The 12,206-nt window shown below is 37.4% G+C and overlaps 1 protein-coding gene across 6 annotated transcripts in view; it reads left to right on the forward strand.

The window, feature by feature from the left end:
- HGF (hepatocyte growth factor) overlaps window positions 1–10,975 on the forward strand; it is a 59,926-nt gene extending 48,951 nt beyond the window's left edge. The window contains exons 15-19 of one of the 6 annotated variants that reach the window (XM_068922608.1): window positions 2,589–2,663; window positions 3,256–3,402; window positions 4,120–4,226; window positions 6,264–6,409; window positions 8,644–10,035. In XM_068922608.1, coding sequence (XP_068778709.1) covers window positions 2,589–2,663; window positions 3,256–3,402; window positions 4,120–4,226; window positions 6,264–6,409; window positions 8,644–8,808 — 640 coding nt within the window. In that variant the 3' untranslated portion in view covers window positions 8,809–10,035. Of the gene's footprint in view, window positions 1–2,588; window positions 2,664–3,255; window positions 3,403–4,119; window positions 4,295–6,263; window positions 6,410–8,643 lie in introns of those variants that run through there. The other 5 variants (XM_068922672.1, XM_068922744.1, XM_068922810.1 and 2 more) reach the window with 5 other exon arrangements.
- The last annotated feature ends 1,231 nt before the right edge of the window (window positions 10,976–12,206 follow it).

Below are 12,206 nucleotides of genomic sequence, written 5' to 3' on the forward strand. Positions count from 1 at the left end.
TAGAATTTCTGGAACATTTAGTGATTCCACAGGGTTCTCTTTGTCAGTGAAAGGGTTGTATATTCATTATTGCTAACTTACAAATAAGAGCTTGTAAAGCATGCATAGACTTGCCTTTTGATTAGCTACTGCAGATCTTTTCACATCATTGACTTAGTGCCCAGCATGAAAGCCAGTGCGTGTGTGCGTGTGTGCGTGTGTGCGTGTGTGCGTGTGTGTGTGTGTGTTATAAGGAAATTGTGCTTCAAGTCAATACTCGCGTTTTAACAGCAGTACATTTATCTGTAAACTTCTGGATTCGGGATTTACACCTGTGCCAAATTTAACTTGCTTGCCTTTATCATTGCATGCAACTGAAATTTAGTTTATATTAAAAATAAGCAGAAATTATAAGGAAATCCTTTTCACTCTGTGAAATAAGACCCTAAAACATACTGCTGGGTTTGTATATTTATTACATTATGCAGGGTCTTTGCTACTGTATAAAGGCCAGAACACAGAATTACTGCTTCTTATGTTCATTACTCTTTGGTTCATAGCTCATCAGCTAGACTGAAGTGTGAATCATTAATGGATAACAGGAGATATCTCACGCATGAGTCCTGTGTCTTCTATCATGGGGAAAAAAATCTGTTGTCATTTGAAGTCCATTTTAAAACTATATCGTCAAATTAGAGTAAAAAAAGAGACTAAAACTATCTTTTCTGCATTACTTTCCATGAAGTGAAGAAATTTTGGGGGTTCTTCACATCCTTTGATAATCTGCACATTTTATAGCCTCAGGTCAGAACTAGACCTTTCTAGAAGTGTAGAGGGTGGCCCAGAAAGACATTTCTAGAGGAATAACATTCTATTCTTGGAATAGATATCTAGACAGGAGGGCTGGAGCACTCTCTGGAAAAGTTTATTTTTCCACTGTCTGTAAAAGCCTTGATGGCTGACGAACTTTTAGACAGGTAGGGAGAATTGTACTAGGGTATGTAAAATTTAAATAGCTAGTGTTAAGTTAATTGAACTTGGGCTTTGTGTTGTGCTACAGAATTTCATCAAGAAAACGAGTATTTAAATGATCATATATTCTGCCATGAAAGAAGGATTACTGAAATACTTCAGTGGCAAAACGCATTTTCTATGTATTACATGTGGGCATAAGAATGTAGTTTTATTTTGCATTGTTGCAAAAGAATCAAACAGATTGTAGTCTGAAATAAAATTTTAACGGTCCCAGGACCTTTAATGGAGAGGTGGAAAGTTTCATAAGTGAATCCTAATCTTTGTTCGGCAAAAACTAACCATACCTCTCAAAATGGAGCAGTCATACCTGAATGATAAAGGCTTTGTGAGGCTTACAAACTTGGGTTCCTACTTGGCAACTGAGGCCCACTTCTAATTGTTAAATAAATCGATGACATACAGCATTATGTTCTTATATATCTGATACAAATTCTATTATCAGATATAACTAAGTAAATGTGGAGGAATTCCACCTATTTCAGAGAGTCTACTCTGGATGTGGGCCACGTTTAAATGAGAATTTTAATCTTCATATGCATATTGTTCAATCTTCTAAAGCAGTTGGTGCAATTTTGCAAAGTTCCGCTGTTAAATAGTTATGTAAAGATAATATGCAAAAACACACATTTGCACTCCTGTTTATGACGTTCATCTAATAAAACTGGGCAGTCTAGATTTTAAAAAGAATCCAGCTTTTTGGACCAGATATTTTATTCCTCAATCAAAATGCAACGGAAAAAAAAGGGCTAGCGTCTGTTATTCTGCTGTCTTTGAACTGCATATAAAGTCTGGGTTCCTTCCAGTAGTACTCTGAAAAGCTATGAACATTTGTGTGATTTGAATTTATAAATTGTGAGATTTTAAGCTTTGCCCAAATTGCTGACAATTCTGATTCATTTTCCAAAGAGCAGAAGAAAATAAATGTGATTTTGGAGGCACAAAGAAGGAAACTAATTAATCTACATTCCACACACTTCTTTTTCCTAAAAGAACTGTCATGTTTAATTGTTTGAATTTTACTTGATAAATTATGCTGCAGTTTTTCTATAATCACGTGTAGGATGTCATACATTGTAGATTGTTTCCAACTGAAGTATGTGGGGACTGAAATCTCATAGGACTGGTAATCACAGAAAGTCCCCACCTTGAGGTCGATGCTTTGAAAAATATCTGCTTGAATAATGACCAAATGTTGTTTACATCTGGTGGCAGTTTGGGGGCTTGCTTCAAATTTTCAGCCTAGTTCCTATTACAAAAAAATCCCTTTTTTTAAAAATGTCATTCCCTTATTAAAGATTCGGCTTTGAAACCAGCAAATGAACAGAGTAACCAAATTTTCTCTTTCATCTTCCGGATTATATACATTGGACTAAACCTCTGTGAAGCCATGTCGCTATGCTGAAACTGTAGCGCAAAGATGAATTTTTTAGGTGTTGCCGGTCAACCACTTTTCACTGGCACTAATTCATTTAAAAATAGGAGGGGAGTACATAAGTGAAAGCTGGCAATAAAAGTACTCTTAGAATTTTTGACTGTGTAGAAACAAACACTTTTTTATTTTCTTTTTTTTTCAGGAATAAACATATCTGTGGAGGTTCTCTGATAAAGGAAGACTGGATTCTAACGGCAAGGCAGTGTTTCCCTTCTCGGTACAGTAGTCTGTAGCTTTGCAATATTGAAATACATGTATTTTCTGTTACTTAGCAGCATAACACTTTTTGCATTTAAATGTGGCAGTTTTCTCTCCTGTTTGGCTCTAACACTGCTCTTCTGATGTAAAAAGTCCTGTGGGACCTTGGTATTTTCTGTTCTTACTGCTGTTAATCTAAAAGATCTCTGGCTATTTACATAGAGGTATGAATATGTTTTCCAACTGTGATGGCTAGACAATTGCCTCTTTATGAAAATAATCTCATGCTTCTGCTGAACAGGACCGAATAAAATAGAAATCTTGGGCAAATCTCAAAAAGGTTCGTACTGTCCAAGGATCTAAATGTTTGGATACTATTAGGAAATAAAAATTACATTCTAGGAAGAGTTAAAGATAAATTACATAGTGGCTTCAGCCCAAAACCTTACATCTGAACACGTTGATTTTGGAAAAGTAATTGGCAGTCTTAGACCCATTTCTACTGAAGAGTATTAGTTAAGATCTTTTAGCAAAATGATATTAAGCAGAGTTTTTTTTGTGCTATTTTATTATGCACTCAGCAAAATCCTAACCAGCTTTGCCTCATTTAGGTACAAAGATTTGAAAGATTATGAAGCCTGGCTTGGAGTTCATAATATCAAAGAAAGGGGAGAGGAGAAGCATAAACAAGTTCTGAATATCTCCCAGTTGGTATATGGGCCTGAAGGGTCAGATCTGGTCTTACTGAAGCTTAGCAGGTTAGTTGCTACTGTTGCTAACTCCAGGATTTTCAGCTCATGAAATTCTTCCTAAATAAGAATTGCAAATTCAGTTCTCTGCTCTTGCTGTACTGCAGACGACATCTCTATAGGGTAAACTTCCAGTTGTAAGAAGACAAATAATGTTGTTCATGTCTGCTTTTTCTGGGCACTTCACTGGCATAAAACACGAATATTTTAAGTAAGTGCCTGATTTTCAACTGATATATACAGAAATGCAGGCTTGTCTACCTTACTTAGAAAACAGATGCTACCACATTTTTCCCTGATAAGCAAGTTTAGCTAGGGAAAAAAACAAAACAAAACATAGAATAGTATATGGTTTTAATTTATAGAGTAAGCACCAGATTGTAATTGATATCTTTATGTACATATGAACTTTTAAACTATCTCCATGTTATCAAAACTATTTATTTAAATGAAATGTCATCATTACTTACTTTTAAGAGGAAAACCCAATTTAAATAACATGCAAGTGGTGACAGCATTTCAAGAAATCTTTTGACAATTTACAGCTGCAACACAAAAAATACGTAGAAAGATCTATCGCACTCTCCAAAGGGGGGAAAGAAAGAGAAAAAATTGGCACAATTTTTAATTGCTGTGGTCTATAACAGGTTTTAATGCAATTCTTAAGATACCCTTTGGAATACCAAGTAAAATTCATCGTATCTATTATTTGTTTTCTCTTTTCAGACCTGCCATATTGACAAATTTTGTAGATATAATACGACTGCCCATTTCTGGATGCACCATTCCAGAGAAGACCACTTGCAGTGTTTATGGATGGGGATACACTGGATGTAAGAAACAATTTTTAAAAATTAAACCAGTATGTTGACAGCTTACTTCCTTCCTTTTGTCATTTTAGGTGAGGATACTGATATTGCTGAATGCTGGGATTGTCCAATAACTTTTATTATAAAAAGTAGCTCCAATTTTTCATAATTTTGTACAGTTTTAAGTGTTTTAGCAAAGATCGTTCAATGTGAAATATTTTCTACCAGCGCTTGCTTTCTTTTCTTTTCTTTTCTTTTCTTTTCTTTTCTTTTCTTTTCTTTTCTTTTCTTTTCTTTTCTCTTCTCTTCTCTTCTCTTCTCTTCTCTTCTCTTCTCTTCTCTTCTCTTCTCTTCTCTTCTCTTCTCTTCTCTTCTCTTCTTTTTTGTTTCAGTGACAGGCAAAATGATTCAAACATTTCAAAGAACTAACTAGAGAAAAATACATTGCTCTACACGTTAGAGAAGTCTGGTGGCATTGTTTTGAAGAGTTCTAACCCTTTTTTGAAAAATTCTGGTTCAGCTCTTTGGCCAGTTCCTTTCTGCATCCCCAAGCAGGCAGTCCTGAGGAAAAACTAATGCAGAATCATGTAATCAAAGCCATTATCATAATTAACAACAAAGGCAGTGAATTAAGGACACACAGGCAGCCTGAAGTCTGGCATTTCCTAACTTTTAATTGCGTACTTGACTTTGCAACCTTACTAATGTTTATTAAACACAGGTTTTGTGTGAACCAAATACAAATACGTGGGAGAACAGACATTTATTTAGTCTGGCAAATATTATATCTGGCTAATTATGTGTTGATGATAAAGTTGATAGCTGTCACTTGACAATAACTACTCCAAGAATTACAGAGCTCAAACGTCGTTTTGCCGCAGACCCTGGGCGAGCAGCAGCAGCAGCAGCGCAGCCGTCCTGCTCTGCAAGCGCAGCAGGAGCTCGGCTGTAACTCCGAGCCTCTCTTCCTCGTCCCCATTACTTCACCCTTCTCTGTGGGTGGCAAATAATCTGTCCCAGCCCTCTCCCAGATGACTGCCTTTGGGGTTCCCAGGTGGCCGTGTCAGCCCTTCTCCAGGGGGCAGAGCTGTCCGGGGGACGGGGACGCAGGGCTGGAGCTCCGCGCAGCGCTGCAGGAGCGCACCGATAACGGGAGCTGCAGGACTGCAGCGTTATGTAATGAAAATATGCATAGCATCTGTCGTCTAAGGATTCGGTATAGCATTTTGCGTACTACTTAGTATAATTCTCACAACATCCCAGGCAGGGAAGGAAGAAGTGTTACATCCTTTTTTTTTTTTTATTTTTAAATTTTTTGTTCAGAGAAACAGGAGAAACAATTCAGTGAGGGCCAAGCCTGGCACTTTCTATTGATGCCATGCAGCGGATGGGCAAGTCCAGGCCTCCTATTTATCTTCGCAGCTCGTACAGGCCGTCTTTCGACATGCCGAACGAGAGCGAGCTCCACAGGACTCCTGCTTCCTGACCTTCACGCTGATGAATGGAGATTGCACCGAGCCGCAGCTCTGCCCTTGCAGGCACAAAGTCACCCGGTGCAGCTGAGCCAGCACACGGCGAGAACAGCCCTGTGCTGCTGCGGTCCTTTCCAAGTCACACGCCCCTCCCCAGGCCACGGGTGCCGTTGTTGCACGTTAACCCCTGTTTAAGGCCAGGAGTAAAGTCCGTCTGCTGCTGGTGGGAGTGACACTTCTGCTGGCATTTTCACTCGCCTTTTTTTTCTCTGTGATGTTCCAAGGCAAGCCGGTGGTGGACTGTAGAATAAACCCAGCTATCTAGTCCTTTCTTCTGCCACCAAAAACCGTTCCAGGTCTTCTCAGAAACTTAAACAGACATGCACACCAAACACATGTCTTCTAAATCTTACTTGTAACAAATATAAGAAATCCAAAAGAAAAATGTATGTTAACAGTGAGAATGGAAGAAAGTGTGAATACTGGAGAGAAAGTGTAACAACCGAAGCAACATAGGTTGAATCAAATTTTATTTTCAATATTTTTCCTAATGGAGAATAACCAATTTGCATTCTATTTTCAACCTTAGTAATTCACTATGATGGCCTTCTCCGAGCAGCAAACCTGTTTATTTTGGGAAATGAGAAATGCAACCAATATCTCAAAGGGAAGATCACTGTGAATGAGTCAGAAATCTGTGCTGCAGCTGAAACCATTGGTGCTGGACCTTGTGAGGTAAACAGTTCGCTTGCTAAGAATATATTAAGAGCCATTAACTTCATTGCTTATTTTCCAGAAGAAAAAGTTATTAGGGTTTTATCTAAATATCTTCTCTGCATAAAATTGTACACCAAAAGTGTATATGAATCCTTCTGCACTGGAAACTGGATTGTCTTTCCAGTGATTGCTTTTCTACCAGAGCGTAGGAAGAACTTCCTTTGTCTCAACTACACTATACAACCACACCAGAAAAGGACTTACCTGAATGTTAAACATAGTTACGTGCCTAAGCACTTTGCTAGACTGACATAAACTTGTGTTCGGTATAACAGAGGCTAAAGTGGGCTATGTGCTAGCAATAGCAGTTTATTTTGATTGAATAGAAAGCAAAGGTGGGAGTAAATGTAACTACTTAGGTACATGACGATTTCCATGTGAAATACAAAAAAAAAGTAATGAAAGAAGGAGAAAAAAAGGAGAAAAAAGCTATGAAAGAAGGAGAAAGATCCAAAAAACAGAGAGAGTTCAGTGTTAAGTCAGGAGGTTGTAGCATTTGGTCTCATTAATCAAGGCTGAGCCAACACTCAGTGAGGACAGTAGAACTACTTCAGCGATAGTGTCATTTGATAGAGATTTGTTTGCTTGGGACTAGTTTTGATGATGAAGAAAAGAGGGACGAGGAGAAATATTGTAAATCACTTATAGCAGAAAAATATCATTTCTGTGTGGAAAATCTGCCTGATGAGGTGATGTCTGGAAGGAAAGCAGGCATTAGTGTTAGTGTGCATTTAAAATTTTTAGTAAAAAAGATGGTTTCCTAACACTGATGTTAATCAAACAGTGAAGTTTTCCCTGCGCACGGGCAGGAAAAAACACGGGGAAAGCACATCTTCATAAGGTTGAGGCATGTTCCATTTATTATTATGTTTCACAGGATTATGTTATTATTGCAAAGCATTTTCTTCAAAATTATTTAGTTGTAAATGAGCTCTTAGACATGTTAAGGTTTACAAATGAAACAGCTGCATGGAAGTCTGCTGGGTATCCTGCACTTTTTTTTCCCTTGCAAGAAGAAATGGACTGAATTAATATTAGTAATCAGTCTTAATCATTGGATAGTTTCCTGCTCCCTGACTTTCCCTTTGAAGCCTCCTTCCTCGGTAAAGAATGGGCAGAGAAACAAAACCTGACTGGCAGGTGAAAATCCACTCTTCAAAATGTTTTATGAGCCTCTTTGATGATACTGACACAGCTCATTGCCTATGTGGGAATTAATCTGCAGTCAGTGAGAAAAAAAAACAAGTAAAGGTCAAGCATTGCTTTTTTGCTTGTGATCCAGAGAGAATACAATGCTAATTGTCAGCTTTTCTTTTTTTGAAACAATGTCTCATGGTCTGATGAAACTCTTAACATCTAGTTTTGTAGCCAGTTTGCTGGCTACAAGCAGTGTACAATTCAGTGTTAAGTTTTGCCTCTGTTAAAACTGCAATATCCATGTTCAGGTCCCAAATCTATATGAATGCCACCTAAAGTTTTAATCCAATATAAATGGAAGTAATGGATTTTAGTGCTAAATAAGACTTTGAGCCAAGCTGGACTTACACCAGACTTCAACTGCATATAGTGAATATACATATATTGGTCCCTATGTGTATTATTCATTCAGAATAACACACATGGGTATTTTAACTAGTTATGGCTCTTTCACTACAAAATAGTATCTTTTCTGTGCGTGTATTTTTTTTCCCCTGCCTACAAAAACACATAGATTCTCATCCTGGGGCCTTGAAAGATGATTGACTGACAGAGGAATAGTGACCCTGGTGCTCTGTCAATGCTCTTTCATCCAAAACCTGTTATTACAACAAAGAGAGCTTACAATCAACCAACTTTTAGTCTGTCTGGCTGTTATGTACACAAACAAGTACTACGCTTGCCAGATAGCCGAAAGAGGATAGTGAGACCACTGGTATGTGGTAGTTGGAAGTCACCGGAATCGCACAGAAAGACAGATCATGTGACTGAATTTGCATATAAACTAACTAAGATCAAAGGCCAACCATGATGTGGATTCATATCATGATGTGAGTTTTGATTGCGAAAGAGGTGTTGGTAGCTGTCTTTCATCCTATGGCAAGACTAGCTACTGCCTGCTTATAGAGCTAGGTCCTACTCAGGCAATAAGAAATGTGCGGGCGCTGTGTCTTGTAGCATTTTCAGAAGTGACGTTCTTTGTATTTTTTTCTTAGAGAGATTATGGTGGTCCCTTGGTTTGTGAACAAAACAGGGTGAAGATTGTAGTGGGTGTCATTGTTCCTGGCCGCGGATGCGCCATCCGAAATCGTCCTGGAATTTTTGTTCGGGTGGCATTTTACTCCAAGTGGATACGCAAGATTCTGCTGACCTACAGATGAGTTGCAGCTGAATGCCCTGCACAAGTCAACAACTGCATCCACAGAAAGATTTTGGACCACGTGAAATTAATGTATAATGTAAAGATCAACAATTTTTAACTACTTGATAGTCAAGTTTGTTGAGCTTTTAATATTTATGGGTGTTTTTGGTATTTTTTTGTCTATCATTAGTGTTGTTTTATAAATGTTGGAGTGACTTATAGTGTATGCAAGTATGGTGACATATCTCCTGAAGATACTTGAATGCGTAAACAATTTCGCAAAGATCTTGCTGGATGATCAACAGTCTTATAGAAATAGATCATACGACCTCTTTTATGCTGCTCTTCAGATTATCTGAGAAGGAGAAAGAAATGACAGTTTTATTTAACACATCTTATTATTTCTATGAGCGATATATTTCTCTCCATATGTGGCAAAAGACCTACTGAGAGATATATGTATCAAAGGACAGCGTATATGATCCTATTTCTCTTCCTACATTATGAGAGGTTAAAAGTCTGAATGTTTCATTAAAAAATCATCTCTTTAGAAGTTATCTTTTCACTGTTGACCAACATCGATTAGTGGAGTTCTCATAGCTGTTAATATCACTTCCTTTTACATATGGTTTATAGACTCTAGTTCTGTACTTGGTCCCCTCAGTGCATACATGGTCCCCTAAGAGATATCTCAAGAAACCCTCTGGATGAGGGAAGAGATATAGATGTGGATTGGATGGCAAATTATCAGTCATTTGTTTAAAGGAAGTCCTAGAAATAACTGTGATTTTACAGTGCTAAGTGTATTTCACAGGATTTGAAAAAATTAATCCTGATTATCTACTGACAGACATTTTTGTCATTAAAAGAAATTTCAATCAAATATGCCTGAATCTTTCTCAAAAAATAAGTTTTACAAATTCAGTTGATTCTAATTAAAACAGAGAAAGGGACAGCTGAATCGGGCCCCTTGCTTAAAGGCTTAATAGTAAGAAAATATAAAATACCATAATTGTCTTTTCAGAGACATTAGACCTTTAATAAAATCCTACAAAAGATTTGTTGAAAATATATCATTTGTATAATTCCTTTCAGGATAACAAAATTATTGCAGGGATTAATATGATCTTGTGTGCAACACGGAAAACGTCAGCAACGGTTTGGTAGCTTGTCTCTCCCTTCATTATGTAGAACCATTATTTTCCACCCTACTGGTGGAGAAAGGGAATAAATAATCAGCATTTATGAAAAGTGCTTGTTCTTCTTTAGACTTTTGCTTATATGGGTGGAAGCATTATACAATTAGCAGAAGGCAATGTTTTATTATAGGTACCATCAATTACCCTGTAATTTCTGGAAAATTGATAGCACATATATCCAATTGTTATTTTTACTACTGTACATGTAATTGCATAAGTAACTGCACTGTTACTAAATTTGTGAGCTATGTAATTATATATGTTTCCAGTAGCAAGTTGAAAGGTATGTATCATATCTAACTGCATAGCCACTAAAACTGACATCGTGGTGTAGACATATAAAAGAACGTTTCATTACATTCAGATGACGTAGGGTTGAATTCTGCCCTGGCAGAAAGTAACCATGTTAGGGGAGCTGCCTTGGGAGGCAGCCCTGATGTTGACTTACCAAATCATTTTCTTCAGCAGTGCACTTTGACTTCAGTGGGACTCAAATACGCTCACATATCCTGGTGAACTGGGATGAGTTTCAGCCTATGCTTAAGTGGCTTGCTGAGATTGATGTCAAGCATCCAAAAGATTCTACTGGCACACAGAAAGAAGCATTTCAGTAAGCAGAGCTTCTGAAATCCCTTCTAATGTAAATAGACTCCTTGGACAAGATGTGACTTTTCTGTACAGGGGATCTGAGGTTGTGGATGCTACATGGATAGTCTATCTTGATCTCTTCTGGTTGCCACCGAAGGCTTTCTGCTCCTTTTGGTCTCTCCTGTTCACCAGGCCAGAAGAACAGGGCAGGATTTAGCCTGTTGTATTTACAGTTAATTATTGCTGTGTATGTAAAGAGTATATTCTTACTAAGTATACACTGACTATATCTTATTGAAGAGATTGACTTTTTAAGAGAGACTTTTAAAAACTCCAAGTGAGTTTTGTTTTCAGTCACAAGTAGAATGTGGAAAAAATATATAATTCCATGTTCACTCTTCATATTCTAAGAATTGTTATGTGCTCTCTGTATTATATTTGCAGGCATTTTGTTATGTCTATCTAAAAAATTGAATCCTAAAGTATTTTAGTTATAAGCTTCTGCTGTGCAGAAGACTGTGATTTTTATATATATATATATATATATATATATATGATAAAAATAATGTTTTTTGTTAGACAATGTGTAAGGATTTTTACCTGTTTGTTCTGGGCAGCACCTCAGTAAAATAAGTTGTGCAGAGTTGGTGCTCCAGAACTTAACGTGTTTGTATGCACTTGCTTACCTTAGCTCTTGCTCCCTCCATCTCAGTATGGAGGGCACGTGAGACTCTGGAGAGCAAGGGAAAAGAAGGATAATGGTATAGGGTAATGAATTCGTACTTCATTTATTCCTGTGAATATTTCTTGTTGGTACCAATGGTACTGTAGCAGGCAACTGTTATAACTACAGGATTCTCTTAAAAAAGGACACTCTATAGATATTTCTTCATTTTTCTGACATTTTTCTTTCTATAATAACAGAGGAACCTGATGTAGTACCCACCTGAATTGCTGGAAAGCCTCTTATTGTCTTCAGTGGGATTTGGACTTTAGTTTGTGTATTTGATTTTATTCATTTTGAAAGAGAGTAATTTAGTGTGAAGGGTACAAAACTCAAATTCTTATCTGAGGACATTCTTAAACTTCATTGTTTCATCTTTATTTTCTTTACTGCAACTAGCCCATGGACTCTGAAAAGTGCAATAACTGGAATTAAGATTTAAGACCTGGCTACACCACTGAAGTTAATTTGACTTTATTATCGATTTTCTCTGGGTATTGGAACTGGCTGATAGTTCTTCCTTTCATTAATGATTTTTTTTTTTTTTCCTAAAAGAACATTTTTCCCTATCTCTTTTCTCTCATAAACCTCATGACCCTCAGAGAAATTGTAGTTCTCATTGGGAATGTGCTGATCTAGATTTTTGCTGCTGCTGCTGAAATTTTCTGCTCTAGTTTAAAAATTGCAATTCTCCAAGGCATCCTGCAGACCCTTCCTGCGGGCAATGCCAGTGTACTTGACAGAGCTACTTACACGAGTTAGAGTTTTCAGATGAGGGTCCAAATTTATCTTTGAGGGTCAGAATCTACTCAGGCAAAATGTCCCTTGAAATCAGTCAATGTGATTGTCAAAAGAGCCAGGGCTGAAATTTGCTCAGTGCTTTTCCCTATGGCCGTGCACTGAACC

This window comes from Struthio camelus, chromosome 1, assembly GCF_040807025.1.
Source record: "Struthio camelus isolate bStrCam1 chromosome 1, bStrCam1.hap1, whole genome shotgun sequence".
Lineage (NCBI taxonomy): Eukaryota > Metazoa > Chordata > Aves > Struthioniformes > Struthionidae > Struthio > Struthio camelus.